This window comes from Phaseolus vulgaris, chromosome 1 (assembly GCF_000499845.2).
Source record: "Phaseolus vulgaris cultivar G19833 chromosome 1, P. vulgaris v2.0, whole genome shotgun sequence".
Taxonomy (NCBI): Eukaryota; Viridiplantae; Streptophyta; class Magnoliopsida; order Fabales; family Fabaceae; genus Phaseolus; species Phaseolus vulgaris.
In genome coordinates, this window is record NC_023759.2 from 25490290 (window position 1) to 25506557 (window position 16268).

General features: G+C 29.8%; 1 protein-coding gene across 2 annotated transcripts; it reads left to right on the top strand.

The window, feature by feature from the left end:
- The first annotated feature begins 6928 nt into the window (after positions 1-6928).
- On the top strand, positions 6929-9605 carry LOC137813805 (transcription factor MYB56-like). Of its 2 annotated transcripts, XM_068616236.1 has the most exons (4): positions 6929-7052; positions 7229-7606; positions 7782-8195; positions 9013-9605. In XM_068616236.1, the coding sequence occupies exons 1-4, from the start codon at positions 7028-7030 to the stop codon at positions 9258-9260; spliced, it is 1065 nt and encodes a 354-aa protein (XP_068472337.1). In that variant the 5' UTR covers positions 6929-7027; the 3' UTR covers positions 9261-9605. The 2 variants fall into 2 exon arrangements, with proteins under 2 accessions (XP_068472337.1, XP_068472336.1); XM_068616235.1 differs by having other exon boundaries at positions 7052-7606.
- Positions 9606-16268: the final 6663 nt, after the last annotated feature.

Here is a 16268-nt window from a genome sequence, read left to right on the forward strand (position 1 = left end):
GGAAAATAAAATAGAAGAAATATTCCTTCTCATATCTTTTGCCTACTTTTCTCTCTTTTATTCATCTCTATTCCATTTTATAATAATAATGGTAGATAATTTTTCTACATTTTCATACTACATTATTTATTTTAACCATACTATTTACAATGTTTATTTCATTTTTTTTATATCACACTTCAAGATAAAGATATTGAGATTGAGATTGATATAGATGATATATTTTTTGTATTGAGATTTTTAATAATTACATTAATTAATATGATTAAACTATGTATTTTAAAAATATGATATTTTGCTTTATTTCAAAACTTTCTTAATATGATTTTAGAAATAGTCTAAAATGAATAGTAGAATACATAATATATAAAAATATGATATTAAAAATAAAATATATAATTAAAACGATTCTTTTTGTTAATAAAAACTACAAAAAAGGTCTAAAATTAATCTATGTATTTCTTTATTTTATATTTATTTACTATTTTAACAAATACTTTTAGCAAACAACAATACATCGAGTTACTTTAAAAACTTTATGTAACATTAATAATTACATTATTAATAATAATCACAACATAATTAAATATACACGTAATATTCATATTATACTTTAAAATCTGTCCAAGATAAACTTTACTTCGTTTAAGAAATTATTATATACGCATATCTCAAAGATAAAATAACAAATACAACAAATCATAAGTTTCTTTCTCTTTTTTTTCAATATACTTCCGTTGAGAGGTTCCTCATGAAATATTATATCTTCTTTGTATCTTCATCATAATTTTTGGTAACAATATATCCTATTAGAAAATTATTAAATAGAAACTAATTTTATAGATAAAACATAATTGATTACTATATTGAGTAAATTATATTTTATTTTATAGACTAAAAAATTATTGGTATTTAAATTAGTTTCTAAATTAATATTTGTACTGGACCAGAGCACTCAGAGTTCAGAGCTCAGCGCTCGGAGATCGGACCTCAGCATTTGTCATAGGCAGGTCAGCTCGGCTCTTGGGTCAAGTTGGTGGGCCATGATATTGGGTCCCAAATGTATGTGATGGTTCCTTTTTCGTATAACTCCTTGTGCATAAGATCTAGGCGGCTAGAGAGGGGTAATTATGGACCTTGGGGTGTACTTAGTACTTAGGAGGTCTAGCTTAAGTAAACGTTTCCTTTTAAAACCTAAGCCCATATGTGCTAGGGCACGTACACTACAAGAAAATAATGAAATAGAAACCAATTTTTAGAGACACAAAATAATTAGTTGCTATAGTGACTAAATTAAAGACCATTTTAAAGACTACAAAAAATTGGTTTCTAAATTAGTTTTTATTATTGTTAAATGGTTTATAAATTGGTATATAATTAGAAACTAAATAATTGGTTGTTAAAACCTTGGTAGCTAATTAGATACCAATTTAGAAACCATTTAACAATAACAGAAACTAATTTAGAAAACAATTTTTTTTATAGTTTCTAAAAATGGTCTCTAATTTAGTTACTATAGCAACTAATTATTTTTTATTTCTAAAATTGGTTTCTATTTCATGTTTTTCTTGTAGTGGTAGAGGTTAGGTTGCATGTGTTCAAAAGATGTGTAGCGCAACACTGAGGGTGTCTACGTAAAACAGATTGGACCCCTGATGTTGGTACATGAGTTGGTACCTTGGTGGTTATTCTGTTATGATTTTATGCACTCCGTAGAAGAAAGATTTTGTTCGGTTGCAGCACCAAGAGAGTGTGCCCTTGAACAAAACATTTTTCTATTGAGTATGATTTCAGTTGAGATTATATTCTCGTGAAGGAAAGCTGTTACAAGAGGTAAACTATAAAAGGGACTTGAGATCTCAGGTTAAGGTACGTTGTTTCTAAGATTGAAACTAATCACTTCTTGTTTCTTATAAGTCTTGTACTGACTTGATCGTCAGAGTGCAATCAACAAGTACCTCTGTTTCAACGGAGTTACATTCCAAAGCAACCAGAGATAGACGAAGCTAGAGCTTGTGATCGAAGTCAACTGACGAACAGGTCAACCGATCAGAATAATATCTAATTAGTTAATTGATATCTATTTAGCTACCAATTTTAGAATTTAAAGTAGTGGATAGCTAAAGCCTTGATAACTAATGAGATATTAATTTATAAACTAATATATATATATAGAGAGAGAGAGACACACACACACAATTTGTACAAGTAATTCAAAACTCATTGGTATATTCTCATGGATACATATCCAATTAATTAATCAAGAACATATTAGAATCACGTGTCATTTTCTCAGTCCATTGGCTACATTTCGTATCATAATTCAAAGACATCAATATTACAAGCACTTGACTCTACTTTCATAAGACATATGCATTGAATATTCAAAGATCTATGCACTTGTCACACTACCTTCATTAAGTTGTCTCACAGAACAAAGTTACATAACAATAACACATCCACTCATGTGACAAGGTAAATCCATGTGACCTACCATATACAATTATTTTTCAACCGCATATTAGATCATAGGAATCTTTTTTTACTCTGATCACTTGATATTTTCCTCTATGTAAGTCCAATATCAATAGAGTCAAAATATCTCATACATAATTCCAAACTTAATACACAACCTAAACATCTCAATAGAGTGTACCTTTCCTGAAAATAACTATGTTTACCATACATCACATTATATAACCCTCATACTCATTCAATTAAAGAAATATACCTTTTTAAATCAAAGAATTACTTTTCTTTGCTTAAGCAAAAATATTCTAATTTATGTGAAAATAGTCTCGAAAGTAAGATTATTTTCTGCTCAATTTTTGCCAAAGCAAAGATTTGGTTGCTAGAGCAAAAATTGAGTTGAGACCAACTCAAAGTCCTTATCTCAATTCCACTTGCATGAGTGAAAATAGACCAAGAGTACCTCTATCTATATAATTTTATCTAACTTATTGTTTGCTTGAGTGAGAGATAGTTGACTTGAGCAAAAATTCCACTGTAACCTAATTATTCAATATTAACAAAAACACATTGTCTAAAATAAAACAAATTCAACACTTATATATCACATGCTAAAGAAATTCCAAAAGAATAAATTTCTATCAAATCATTTCAATATAGTTTGACTAAGAAAAACTTATCTACACTAAACTTATTGTATATATTCAAATGAATATGTATCTCAAAGAACTTAAACTAAATCCAAATCAATTTCAAACTCAATCCAAACAGCTTTATCAACAACTTCCAAAACAATTCTATTCACAAACAATTTACAATGTAAACCAATACTTCCCAATGACTTTCACAACATAAAAAATCATAGTTAATATATCAAAACTATCACATTCACATAGTTTTACATTTTCAAAATATAGAATTACAACGTTTTCCATCAAAATAACATCCTTGTACAAAATATATCACTATGACCAAGTTACATCTAAACAATCTAGATCTTCTACCCTAATTTGCTATCATAACTAAAGTAACTTCTCTTACCATTTCAACTTTGCTTAATCAATTTGAAAATCCTACCTTTACTACTCTCACCGAAAGACTAAACATGTAAATAAAACACTCTAATCAATGATCTAAACATATCATTACTCTCTTAGACTAACAAAGATTCACCTTAGCCCCAAAAATCACACATGCAAAAACCTTACCCTAAGCATGCAACTCCTTCCCTAAAACCAACTTTGCTAAAGAAGGTAATGAAAAATTTAGTCGAAAACAATTTTTGATAAAAAAAATTCTACTCTCTCTGCCAAACAAAATTTTTAAAGTGAACTCGAACATGTGAAATGTTAATGTTGAATGATTATTTCTAAAATCTAAAAAAATGTTTTATAGAGATGATAATTTTTTGAAATGAATTTTGAATAGATAATTTTTATTTATAAATTTTTTAATTTAAATAATAAAAAATTCTTAGTTTATTTTAGTTATGCTATTAACAAATTTAACTCCCAGCCAATTTATTATATTCTATGATCTAGTTTTACTACACACCTAAGTATGACAAATTTAACTCCCTACCAATTTCTTCTACTCTTAGACTTAGTTTTACAATGTACACACCTAAATATGTTTAACTTCTTTGAGTTAAACTTTCACCGTACCCATAATAAAAAAATTAAATTTTTTTGCACATATTTAAAAATTTCAATCATCTATATATCAGCTAATAATTAATAACATGTATAGGTTCAAAAAAAATGTTTAACTATATGATGTGATACGATGAGAGGAAGAATGGGGTTGGCACCAAAATTTCCTTATGCTGTCAAAAAAGGCTGCGTTTTGTGCTCCTTTTTCTTAATATTGGAGAACAAACTTTAACTAATCTCAAAAAGGTATCACAAAAATCTATAAAGACCAATGTCTAGTGAGTCGTGACCAACGAAGACCCTCCACTTCTTTTTATTGAAGGAGGCTTGTGTTTATATTTGTTTGATTGATTTGCCAAGAAAAGTTTAGGTAGGTGTGTGACAAGATCATAAAACTATTGACGCTTTTCCAAAACTCATTGATCAAATTCCAAACAATTAATGAGTGAGATTAGGAGAGGGTATGAGATCATATATAAGATCCATTGTATTGAAATTGTAGGCTTCTTTTGGACCTACTACACTAACGGTTGTGTTTGTTGAAAAGTAACGAGACCATGGCAAATAAAAAGGAATTAAAAAGTTTCAAATTCAAATGCGAGTGTTTTTTATAACTAGTTTATCATATAATTTAAAGAGAATAATTTGAGTTTTACTTGGACCGTATACTTATTATTGCTTGACATGTGAGTGTTTGATAGAGAAATATTATTGCCTTGCCTTCTGAGTGAAAAGTTTCCAACCCTACAAAGACTTTACACACATTTTAAATATTAATCACATCTTGGCATCTAATCTTTACTTTTGGTCATTCTAAGGCACACAAATAGGGATTGACACCATTATACTATTAAAATGCCATTCGCAAAGTAATGTCATCATCACTTGCTAAGTGCCGTAGATGGTTCATCCTTTACTAAATAGTATCTACCAATACATTTTTTGGAGTTTATTGTATTCAACTAAGTAATTCATGTATGGGTACTCCCAAACCTATTCCTACAATAAAATTTTAAAATAAAAATTAATTTTAAAACTAAAATAATTAGTTATTACATTAATTAAATTAAAAATCATTTTATAAATTAAAAGAAAAATATTTAAAATAATTTTTAGATTGATATTTAACTATTAGTTATCAAAGTTTAAATACAACTATTTTATATTTTAAAATAATTTTTATTAATTTTTTAAACACTAATTTAAAATCTAAAATATTAATAATTAAAATTTTAATAATAATTTTAATATTAATTTAAAAATTATTTTAATTTTTTTATAAATAATAAAAATCATTTTAAATATCAATAATTTTTTAGTCTCTAAAATAATATCTAATTTAATTAATATAATGACTTCAAATTTAATATTCAATTAATACATTATAATAAAATTATTAAATAAAAATTAATTAATTTAAATTATATATTCTTTTAAGAATTAAAAAGTTATTAATATTTTAAAAAAATTATTACATTACACGTTATCTTAAAAATTAACAAAATATTAATATTTAAAGTTATTTTTAAGTATGTATTTAATTAACCATAAAATTTTAAGTATCAACTTTAAAATATAAAGTAATTAAAAAAGTATTATTTATTAGTAATAGAAACTTATAAAATTATATTATATAAATAATTTTTTTAATATTTAAATAATATAGAATTTAATCAATATAATAATAAATTATTTTTATTTTTAAGATTAATTTTTATTCAATAATATTTTTAGTGATAGACGCATATTTATATATTTTTACAATATTTATAGATAGTACAAATAATTCATAGGTTCAAAATGTAACCGTGGCTGCAAGTTATGTAAGTTATATATAATATATATATAAACTGGAGAAGAGTTGATAAAAGGATGCATGATTCATGAATGTGGCAATATCTTAAAGTTCAGGAAAAGCGTTGAAAATGGTATTCTTTTGAATAAATTAAGTTTAGTTTGTACGTATAACTGAGAAAAAACATAACAGAGGAAGTCGTGAAAACCATATTGATTTTGATAAACCAAGCCATGTTTGGTATGACCGACAAAAAAGCTTAGTTTGAAGTCACTTTGGTTTCACGGGCTCCACTATAGAGATTAAACTTGTATGATGTTGCGGTGATTTTCAAGCGCACGTTTTGAGAATCAAACTGCAATAACGTAATGAATTGAAATCAGATTTTGCCACGACCAAAATTCCCAATAGTTTCCATACAGATAAGGGGTAACTACTACGATAGTGATTGTAATTTGCAGTGATCTAGCAAGCTAGGCAATTAATTAGTGATAAAATAGTGAAAGAATGAATTGGGGAGATTGATGATTTTAACTTTGTTGGCTTTGCGTTCTTTTGGAAAAAAAAGAAAAGCAAAAGGGTTTCACAAAGAGACAAAGACAGTGTGGGTTTTATCTTTTTAGCCCAAAGTCCAAGAGTGTGTGCAGAGAGTGCAGAGGAAGGAAACAACAACACCCAAAACAAAACATTAAACATTGCGTTTTCTTTAGTTTATTGACAAGCCACACGAGCGGTTCTCGAACTGCATGCCCTGCACACATCATGGACTTTTCTAGAGAGAGAAATTGAAACCTCCCCCACACACACACACTAACTCACTCACTCACAACACTGTTTAGTTGTTGCTTTCTCACTGTCAGATCAGTCTCAAAATAAGAACCCTGATGATCTCATTTCATTTCCTCTCTTTCTTCACAAAATATATTCAGTAGAATCGCCTGGGCCCACCAATTCTCACCCTTTTCTTATTGCTTTCTTCTCTCTCATATGTTTCAAAAATTCTCTTCTTTAAAAACGATCTTGTTTTAGTGTTTTCTTCTCATTCTTGTAACCCAACCCCACCGTCTTCTCTCTCCATGTCCCTCTTTGTTAATGTGATTTAGTCTCACTCATGGATATGGAACAATATTGTGTTGGTAACGGTTTTCCTTCCATATATTCTCAATGATTCTGGCATTGCGATAGTTCTTAGGGGAGAAAGGAACCCCGTTTTGTGCACCCTTTTGCTTGTCTTTTGCTTTTGCTTTCTTTCTTTTGGTTTTTGTCTCCATGGGTTCTTCTTCATGGTGCTTCAATAATGTTGTTGGTGAAGGTTTCAATGGAGTCATGAGTTTCATCCCTTCTTCTTTTCACGTGGGTTCACAAGCTCCGCCCTTGGGTCACGACAAGGGGTTTTTGGGTCCAAACCTTGAGATGAGTCTTCAGATGTTGTGCCCTTCAGTGGTTCAGCCGCAGGAGAGCAGGGAGAAAAAGAGAACCAGTGATGAAGGGGTTGCAAACAAGAAGTTCTCTTTGAAACGCGGGGAAGAAGAAGAAGCTAACGGCTTCATTTCAGGGAAAAAGGGGTTCACCAAGCTTTGTGCCAGAGGCCACTGGAGGCCAGCAGAAGATGACAAACTTAAGGAGCTTGTGGCTCAATATGGTCCCCAAAACTGGAACTTGATTGCTGAACATTTAGAAGGAAGATCAGGTGATATAATAAGCTAAACTTATTTACTCTTTAAGTTAAAAGTTTGTATTTTTAGTGATGTTTCTGAAGTCTGAATTTGTGGGAATAAAATCTGTGTCTTTGTATGGATTATGGAAGGAATCTAATGAAGCTTGCATGGATTTTATTTTCTTTTTGTAAAATACTATGATTGCAGGAAAAAGTTGTAGATTGAGGTGGTTTAATCAGTTAGATCCTAAGATCAACAAAAAGTGTTTCTGTGAGGAGGAAGAGGAAAGGCTTTTGACTGCTCATAAAATGTATGGTAGCAAATGGGCCATGATTGCTAGGCTATTTCCTGGAAGGACAGATAATGCAGTGAAGAACCATTGGCATGTGATAATGTCTAGGAGGCAGAGGGAGCAGTCTAGTGGCGTGTATAGAAGGAGAAAACCTCATATCAATGAATCTTTTTTGAAGGGTTTGAATCTGACACTGTCTAACAATGCTACTAGTGACGAGTCAACCATCTCAAACACCATTGATGAATCTGCCTCAACATGCACCAATCTCTCCCTAACTCCCTCTTCAGCCAAGTTGAATCCTCCTTTTGGACTCTTACACCAACCAGGTATATCATAAATACTTTAAATATTGCATTATTTATATGGATAGTTACCTCCATGATAACCTATGTTTCCACATATTTATGGACATTATTTCTCACTGGAAGATCCATTTCTTCCATTCCATTTTCTTTTCTTCTTTCATATAAACTGATTTCGAAAGCCATTAAGAAGGTTGAGTTTAGGGTAAACATGTTTTTTACTTATTTTAAGAAACTCCTTTTACAACAGACACGTGATACAGTCACGTGTACACGAAAAGCCTAAGTTTTTTTTCCATGTATTTGCAAAAATAATTTTACTTAAATATTAATTCAATTTCTATGATAAATTTCAATTTCATCTATATTGTTTTATTTTATTTTATTTTTAAATGCATATAAAAAATTAATAAATTTCAAAAATTATTAAAACAATGAAAAGTAACAATAAAATTCAGTTTTGTAATAAAATCAATTAAACTTTTTTGTGAAAAATACAATGTCGCTCTATATTTTATTTGTAATCAAATCATCAAATAAACATACGTTTTCACTTTTGTCTTTAAAAAATGATGAAATCCTGAAATTGAATTAATGAATAGTGGTGATTAGAAATTTAACTTTTATTAAAAAATGTGCTTCCAAACACGCTTTGTATATTTCAATATGTTTTGAAAAGTGATCTATTTTGGAGAAAGAAAAGCAAATTACACAATAAACGTGAAGACCCCTTTTGTGTTTGCTTATGTGTTGTACATTTATTATTACATTGGTTTCCCCTCTGGTCTGAAATGGTACAAGTTCCCTATTTACCTTATTTTTTATTATTATGTGATTGCAGGAGAATCTAGAGAGGATGTGTGGTTGAACAAGTATTTTGGTGGTTGGAACGGGTCAGAAGCTGTGGGAAAAAGGCTAATGGGTGTGGACCAGGCTAGTTTTTCAGATACAAACTCAGAAGTATCGGTATCTGAGTCAGTTATCACCAATAGGTCCAATCTCTCAATTTCTGAAGAGAAAGAGGGTGAAACTATGGGTGATAAGATTAACATGTCATTCATTGATTTTATTGGAGTAGGAACTACTTAGCTAAATTGCTGATGAAATCTCCACTAAGGTTGTGTTTGTTGGGGTGAAAATAGGAGTGTGGTATGACATTCCCTTTTGTACAGTTGCTTCCATAAAAGGCAAAAAGGTAAATGGTAGAATAAATAGAGGGAAGAATGGAGAAAAGATAAAAGAAGAAGAAGAAGAAGAAGAAATGAAAGATAAGTGAGGTTTTGACTAGGTCTTGTTATCAACTTATGTGATTCGAAAAAGTATAATTATATTCAAACCTCTTGGTTTTGGATTGTTGCTGTCACAACAGAAGCAAAGCCTTGTAATCCTGTGGTACTTTTGTCACTTTCTTAATCAGATGCCAAATTTTCATTACTTTGATCCTTTTACATCAATTTACTCTCCCCACTACTGTTTCATATCTCTGGTTTTCGTGCATTATTGTCTAACATTGTGTTTGGTGGCACTTCCACCATATTCAACATGCCCTAATAATAACTCTTCCAAAAATTACAATAAATTTTCCATCCTGCATTTCCTTGTTTATTGTGAAACTTAACATTTTTAATTTTTTTAAATAATTTTATATTTTTAAATAATTTCAACTGCACCTAATGGTTTCATTCTTTTTTTAGTCTCACAACTTTCAATTGTGTAAGCTTTTATTTATTTTTTCTCACAAGTTTTAGTTTTATTATTTAAACGAGTGAGAGAGGATTAATGAGAATAAAATAGTTTTATTATTTGAATGTGAGAAGAAAATAGTTTTATTATTTGAACGAAGATTAACGAGAAGATAATTTTTTTTAGTTTTATATTTTATTTTTGTATTTTATTAAATTTTTTTCAAAGTTTTATGATTTCTAAAACATGAAAAAAATATCACACTTTACACCATATTTCTAATACTTAAAAAAATTATTGAAATTAAAGAAAAATATAGAGGTAAAGTGAAAAGATATGGAATTGAGGGAAAATTTGCCCAATTGTTTGTGAGGTAAATCTCCAATTGTTTTGTAAGGTAAAAGAGTAGCTTAGCCAATAATGAGAAATTGTGAAGACAATGGTAATATATAAAACTGAAGAAACTGCTGTGATAGAAAATGTAAAGAAAAACAAGTAAGTTAGGCAAAACAGGTAAATGTGGAACCCACTTGTGTGTTTGAAGTTAGTGCTGAAGAGGAACAGATGAGAGTATGTTTTTTTTTTTTCTTCTGAAAAAGTGAATTTGGATGCTTTTCTAGTCTTAACTCTTAATCAAATAAAAGCATGGTAAATTGCCGAAGTTTTGGTGGGTGGAATGAGAAAATGTGATAAGAGACAATGCTAGTGACACTCATATTTTATATTTTAGTTTAATCTTTATACAATATTGATAAAGTATAAATATATTATGATTCTATGATAATATAGAAAAAGGTTAGATATATAGCTTAGTTCCTATAAATAAATCAATTTTGACTTTGATTCGTGTAAAAAGTTGTTTTTATCTGTCTAAAATTAAAAAAAAATATATATTGTTTTTTATTTGCAGTATTATATATGTTACCGTCATTAGCTACTTGTGAACCAAAGATTAGTAGCTAAGTTTCAAGTGGTGTTGATTTAGTTTATGTGATATATTATTAACATTTAATATGTTTATATAAAAAAATATCTGTAACAGTAATTTTATTTATTTATTTTAAAAGAAATATTGGAGACTAAAAATAGTTATTTAAAATTTTAGAAGAAAAATAAATCAAAGAAAAATATTATCATCCACTTAAGATTAGATTTATTCTATTTTAGAGGATCTAAAAACAATGCAAATTTTATGAACGGAAAATAAAGAACTTTTTTTATACAGGCTAAGATAAAAATGTGTTATTTTGAATTAAATAAATAAATATTTAAATATAAATACTTTAAATTGGTAATGAAATCTTTATCTTACTTATTTCAAACTACCTTTTGGTATTTTTTTTAAAATAATATTTTTGTTATTTTAAGTTCATGAAAAGTATTGAAAATCGTATTAATTCCTATAAATTAATCTTCGTTTATACGCATAACCGTGAAAAAGCATAACAAAAGAAGTAGCGAGTTAATTGGAATAAATTAAGCTTAGTTTGTATGACCGACAAAAGTCAAATTTAAAATTCAGATTGGTTTCACGAGCTCCACTATACAAACTAAATTATTGGGATTTTAATTATTGAGACAAGATAGACATTGATATCTTAAAAATCCTTCCTCAATGTCTAAACAGCAAAGATCTTCCTTGCGTGTCCTTATCGAGTATTTTTTTTAGTCTTTTTATTTTTCTCTTTTTTCTTTGTGTGTAGATATTATGGGAGAAGAACTTCAATTATAAGAAGCTTCGTGTTGTTCTTCCGTTATTGAGAAAGATCTTCTGGTCGACTTTCAGAAGCTCTTGAAAAAGAAGAAAAGTGAAAACAAATATAAGTGGAAAAGGATCTTCAACATCTTCATGCAAGCAAGGTGTATGGTGATTTTTCATTAGTGGAAGGGAGTTGCTATTGGCAACGCGAAGATGGTGGAAAAAAAGACAAGATCTAGAGTGTAAATACTAGGATTTGGAGAAGGAGAAAGTCGAGCATTATCTTACTATCTCCACTCCAAGACAAACTTGGAGAAAGACAAACGGAAACAGGTTGAGACTAGTGCAAAGCAACTCCAAAAAGAGACTCAGCAAAGGCGCAGAGGTGAAGCGGATCTAAAAGTCCTGAATGCTGAGTTTGCCACCGCTGGTCTTAAAGGTTATGCCCGGTGTTTTAAGAACACAATGCACCAAGCTTTACATTTTTTTTGCCTTCCATCCATGTATGTTGATGGTGTTTGCCTTCATGATCGATTGGATTTTCTTGGATTTTTGTTGGAGTTGGTGGAAGTTTGATGAAGGAGATGGAACAAGGAGGTGATTGGTTGGACCATATCACTTGGAGAGGTGAAGAAGAAGATCAAGGTGTCTATCTTATAGAGTCTAGACAAGGGAGTGAGAAAACTTGTAAACTTGGCATCAATTCACTCATATATTTGATCATCGAAAATGAGAGTCAAGCACCTCGATTTATAGAAGAGAAGGCTTAACATTTTGGAGACAAAATTTGATAATTCAAAATAAAACTCTCTAATGAGAGAATGTGTCATGTGGAGTCATACTTTTCATGTTTAGCTCACACTTTTCATGTTAAATCCTCTTCACTCCTAGACTGCCATGACAAGGTAATTTTCGTCCTCTAACATACCCTAGATGTTTTATGGTTACATTAGGTTCAAAGAAGTCCAATTCTTACCCTAACCAGAAATTTTTAACCTTAACTAGACCTATTTTACCATTGACCCAAAGACAAGCCCAAAAGCCTATGCTATATGGCCCAAATATTTGGTCTAATTATTTTATGCTACTAGGCCCAATACATGGCCCATGAAATCCTAAATAAATTTATACAATTTATTTAAGCTAAAACTTGGCCCAAAAATAATATTGACTAGTCAGCCGAAACTTAGTCTTCTTGTGTTCTTCTGATCAAAGCTTTAATTTATATTATCATGAGTTGGAGGTCTTCTTGGATATGTTTGTACATTCCTTCATCCTAGAGTTGTCCTCTTGATTTAAGCCTACAAAGATAAACAAAAGCCCAATTAGACCCATATTTGCAAGGTCTTCATCCTCCTTATTATGTGGTTGTGTGTGATTGGGGACTCTGCCAACAATTTAACTTAGGAAAGGACATCATCAAAGGGAAGTTACTCGATAACTAAAATGTATTTGTACTTAAGGGTATCAAACTTTCCTAATGTACTAGAATTTATCTAATAAAGTTCACGATTTTTATGTTTCCACCAAATAATATTGATTTGGCATCAAATAACTTTGATCCAATTTATTTATCTATACGAATAATTTTGATATGATATGTTTAACTACACCAAATAACTTTTACTCCCTATGTTTAATTATATAAACTCGAATAACTTTGATCTGATTTTTTACACCAAATAACTTTTTATGATGTGTTTAACTATATACAATCAAATAACTTTGATCCGATTTTCTTTACTACACCAAATAACTTTGATCCAATATTGTTGCACAAAGTAACTTTGATTCGATATGTTTTGTACACCAAATAACTTTGATTCGATGAAACGGGAGCAATTCTTCACAAAATAAACTTTTATTTTATATAAGAATGCGTCTCATTAAAACCTTGTCGGCAAAAATCATCACTTGGGATGAGTTAAGGAAAAAGAGTACATTTTACAACATACATTTTTACAATGATTTAACTATAATATATTCAAATGATTTACACTTTAGGTCCTGGTTAGGAGTTTGTTATTTAATTCTTTGCATTTATAAGCTATATTTTGAAGGGAGTTGACTACTCGGTACATGCCATCCCAATTAGGTGTTAGCTTTCCTTCATGCTTGTTTTTTCGAGCTTCACTTCACTAAGTTTACACCATACTAAGTCACCATTGTGAAAAACTCTTTCTATGACACGTATGACACGTATGGTAGCAACAGGTTGCCTTATTATTGATAGCTTCCTCCTTTATTCGTTCTTCTTCTCTTATTTTGTGTATAGGGTCTAATTCTACCCTTAAATTGTCGTTATTACTACTTTCATCAAAATTTTGTCTTCGCCAAGAAGTTTCTCCTAGCTCGACTGGGATTAATGCATATGATGCATATGTTAGTTGGAATAGAGTGTTCTTTGTGAATGGTTGAGGGGTACAATAGTACCCCCAAATTATTTTGGGTATTTCTTTGACCCACTTTAAGATGATTGAGCTTCTTCTTGAATTCATTTAGTATGACTTTGTTGGCTACATCAAGTTAGTCATTAGTTTGAGGATGCTCCATGGACAAAACTTTGTGCTTTACGTCGATTTGTTGCAAACATTGTTCAAACTCCTTGTATATGAATTACCATCCATTATTTGTGATGATGGAATATATAAAACCATGTGTACATAAAATGTTCTTCTACAAGAATTTTTGTACTTGTTGAATGGTCAAAGGTTTGACTTTTATCCATTTAATTAAATAATTGATAGCTACTATTAAAAAATTTACATGTCCTTTGGAAAGTGAGAATGAATCAAGTATGTCCATTCCTCGTGTAGTAGACTGGGGGTGACCATGGTATGCAATTCTTCTAAGGAGTAGATGGTGAGGATTGAATTTTTTTACATTTTTTACATCTTTCGGTAAAGGAGTGAAAATCTTTTCAAAGTGGTGACCAATAATAACTTGCTCTCAAAACTCGAGAAGCATACATCGATCTCCTGAGTGCATCCTATATATATTCCCCAATGAAGCTTAGCTAGCACATACTTGGCTTGATCCTCGTCCAAGCATTTTAATAATGGGGAAGAGAAACCTCTTTAGAAGAGTTTGTAATTGTGCATGGTATAAAATGATGCTTATCGGCACACTCTCTTAGCCTCACTTGGTTCATTGGGAAATGACTCATTGGTCAAGTATCTAATAATGAGAGTCATCCAAGTGGTGCTACTTAGATTTATTTGTAGGAAGTCCTCACGGTCCCAAATGGATGTCCTCAAAGTCCTTATCCAGCCTGACTGTTATGCACAAAACATTTTAAAGATTCTGACCAGGAAGTTCTTCTATCCAGGTCACATACTTTATGATATTCTTTTGTAGTGTGACCTTGGTTGTGGTGATAACTTTTAGAATTAAAGGTTGAGTTCAAGAGGGGGAGGGTGAATTGAATTATCAAGAATTAAAAAAAAACTTCTAGAATGAATCTTTAATGAGTAGATAAATTTTCAGAATTTGGTTAAGTTCTTTTTAATGTGTTAAAAATTCAGAACAATAATTAAATAACAAATTAAAATTCTGAAAATAATAAGAAAGAAAAGAAGAGATACACAATAGTTTTTACATTGGTTCACTCTTATCCAATAGCTACATCCAATTGCTCGACTATACCAGTCAAGCTTTCACTGAACCAAAATGTTTACACAAAAAATTGTACAAGAAAACACCAAGAACATCACTCCTGAATCCTAAAAGAGCAAGATACTACACCGGTATCAAGTTTGGAAACTCGAGCAACCTTACAAGAAATGAAAAGTACAATTGAAACAATATCATATGATCCAACACAAGTACATGAGAAAAAGAAGATTCTAGGTGAACACACTTAGCTAAAATGATAGATATGAAAAACACCAAAACAAAGCACTAGAAATGTCTTTTTTCTCAATGTAAACTCTCTCTCAGATTTTGAAAAGGTATGGAACTCAATTTTTCAAATTTGTGTAAAACTATATGAGAATGAGAGAGTTATATAGAGTATGTTCTGTCAATTTTAATAGATTAAAACAAAGTTTTAATCTATACATTTTACTTACTGGTGAAAATAATAGATTAAATCGTACTTTCAACATTGATCATATCTTCTGGAAAGCATATGACAAGTTTAATCTATTCAAAACTCGTTTTAACAAATTGAAAAAAGTCAATAAAACTACTCAAGATTTTTAAGTGATTTTAAGATATTGATTCGATAGAATAATCTATTAAAATATTCTCTACAACTATATTGAATTTCAATAATGAATATTTCAAATGGATTAAGATATCTTTTAATTAGTTAAAATTATCTTGTTACCAAGATAAGTTCCAAATAGTTTTAAATCAAATTTCTTTTAAGAGAAATCAAAGACTAAACACACACACTAATACATATAAGTCTCCAATCTTATTTTCTAAATCTCCATTGATTGTGAGACTCATACTTATTTAAGATAAAGGAAGGTTGAACAATACCTTTCGTCACCCTTTTCAATCTTATGTCTAAGTTTTCCTCTATAATGATATATCGTGTTCCCGAATGCAAAACTCATTTATGTCGGTAGATGATTAAACATAATCATGAAATTTTCAGAGACAAAGTTCCACTGAAAACGTTTACATGACTATTATCAAATATAGATAAAAAATATTGATGATATTTTAAAAAATCGTGACTTCTAGTTTGTCATGAATATGAAAAT

Excerpts from the sequence above, each read along its gene's own strand:
- LOC137813805 (XM_068616235.1), top strand. The coding sequence starts at position 7,186 with ATGGGTTCTTCTTCATGGTGCTTCAATAATGTTGTTGGTGAAGGTTTC. Across the intron at positions 7,607-7,781 it reads ACATTTAGAAGGAAGATCAG|GAAAAAGTTGTAGATTGAGG; the intron begins GTGATATAATAA and ends CTATGATTGCAG. Across the intron at positions 8,196-9,012 it reads TGGACTCTTACACCAACCAG|GAGAATCTAGAGAGGATGTG; the intron begins GTATATCATAAA and ends ATGTGATTGCAG.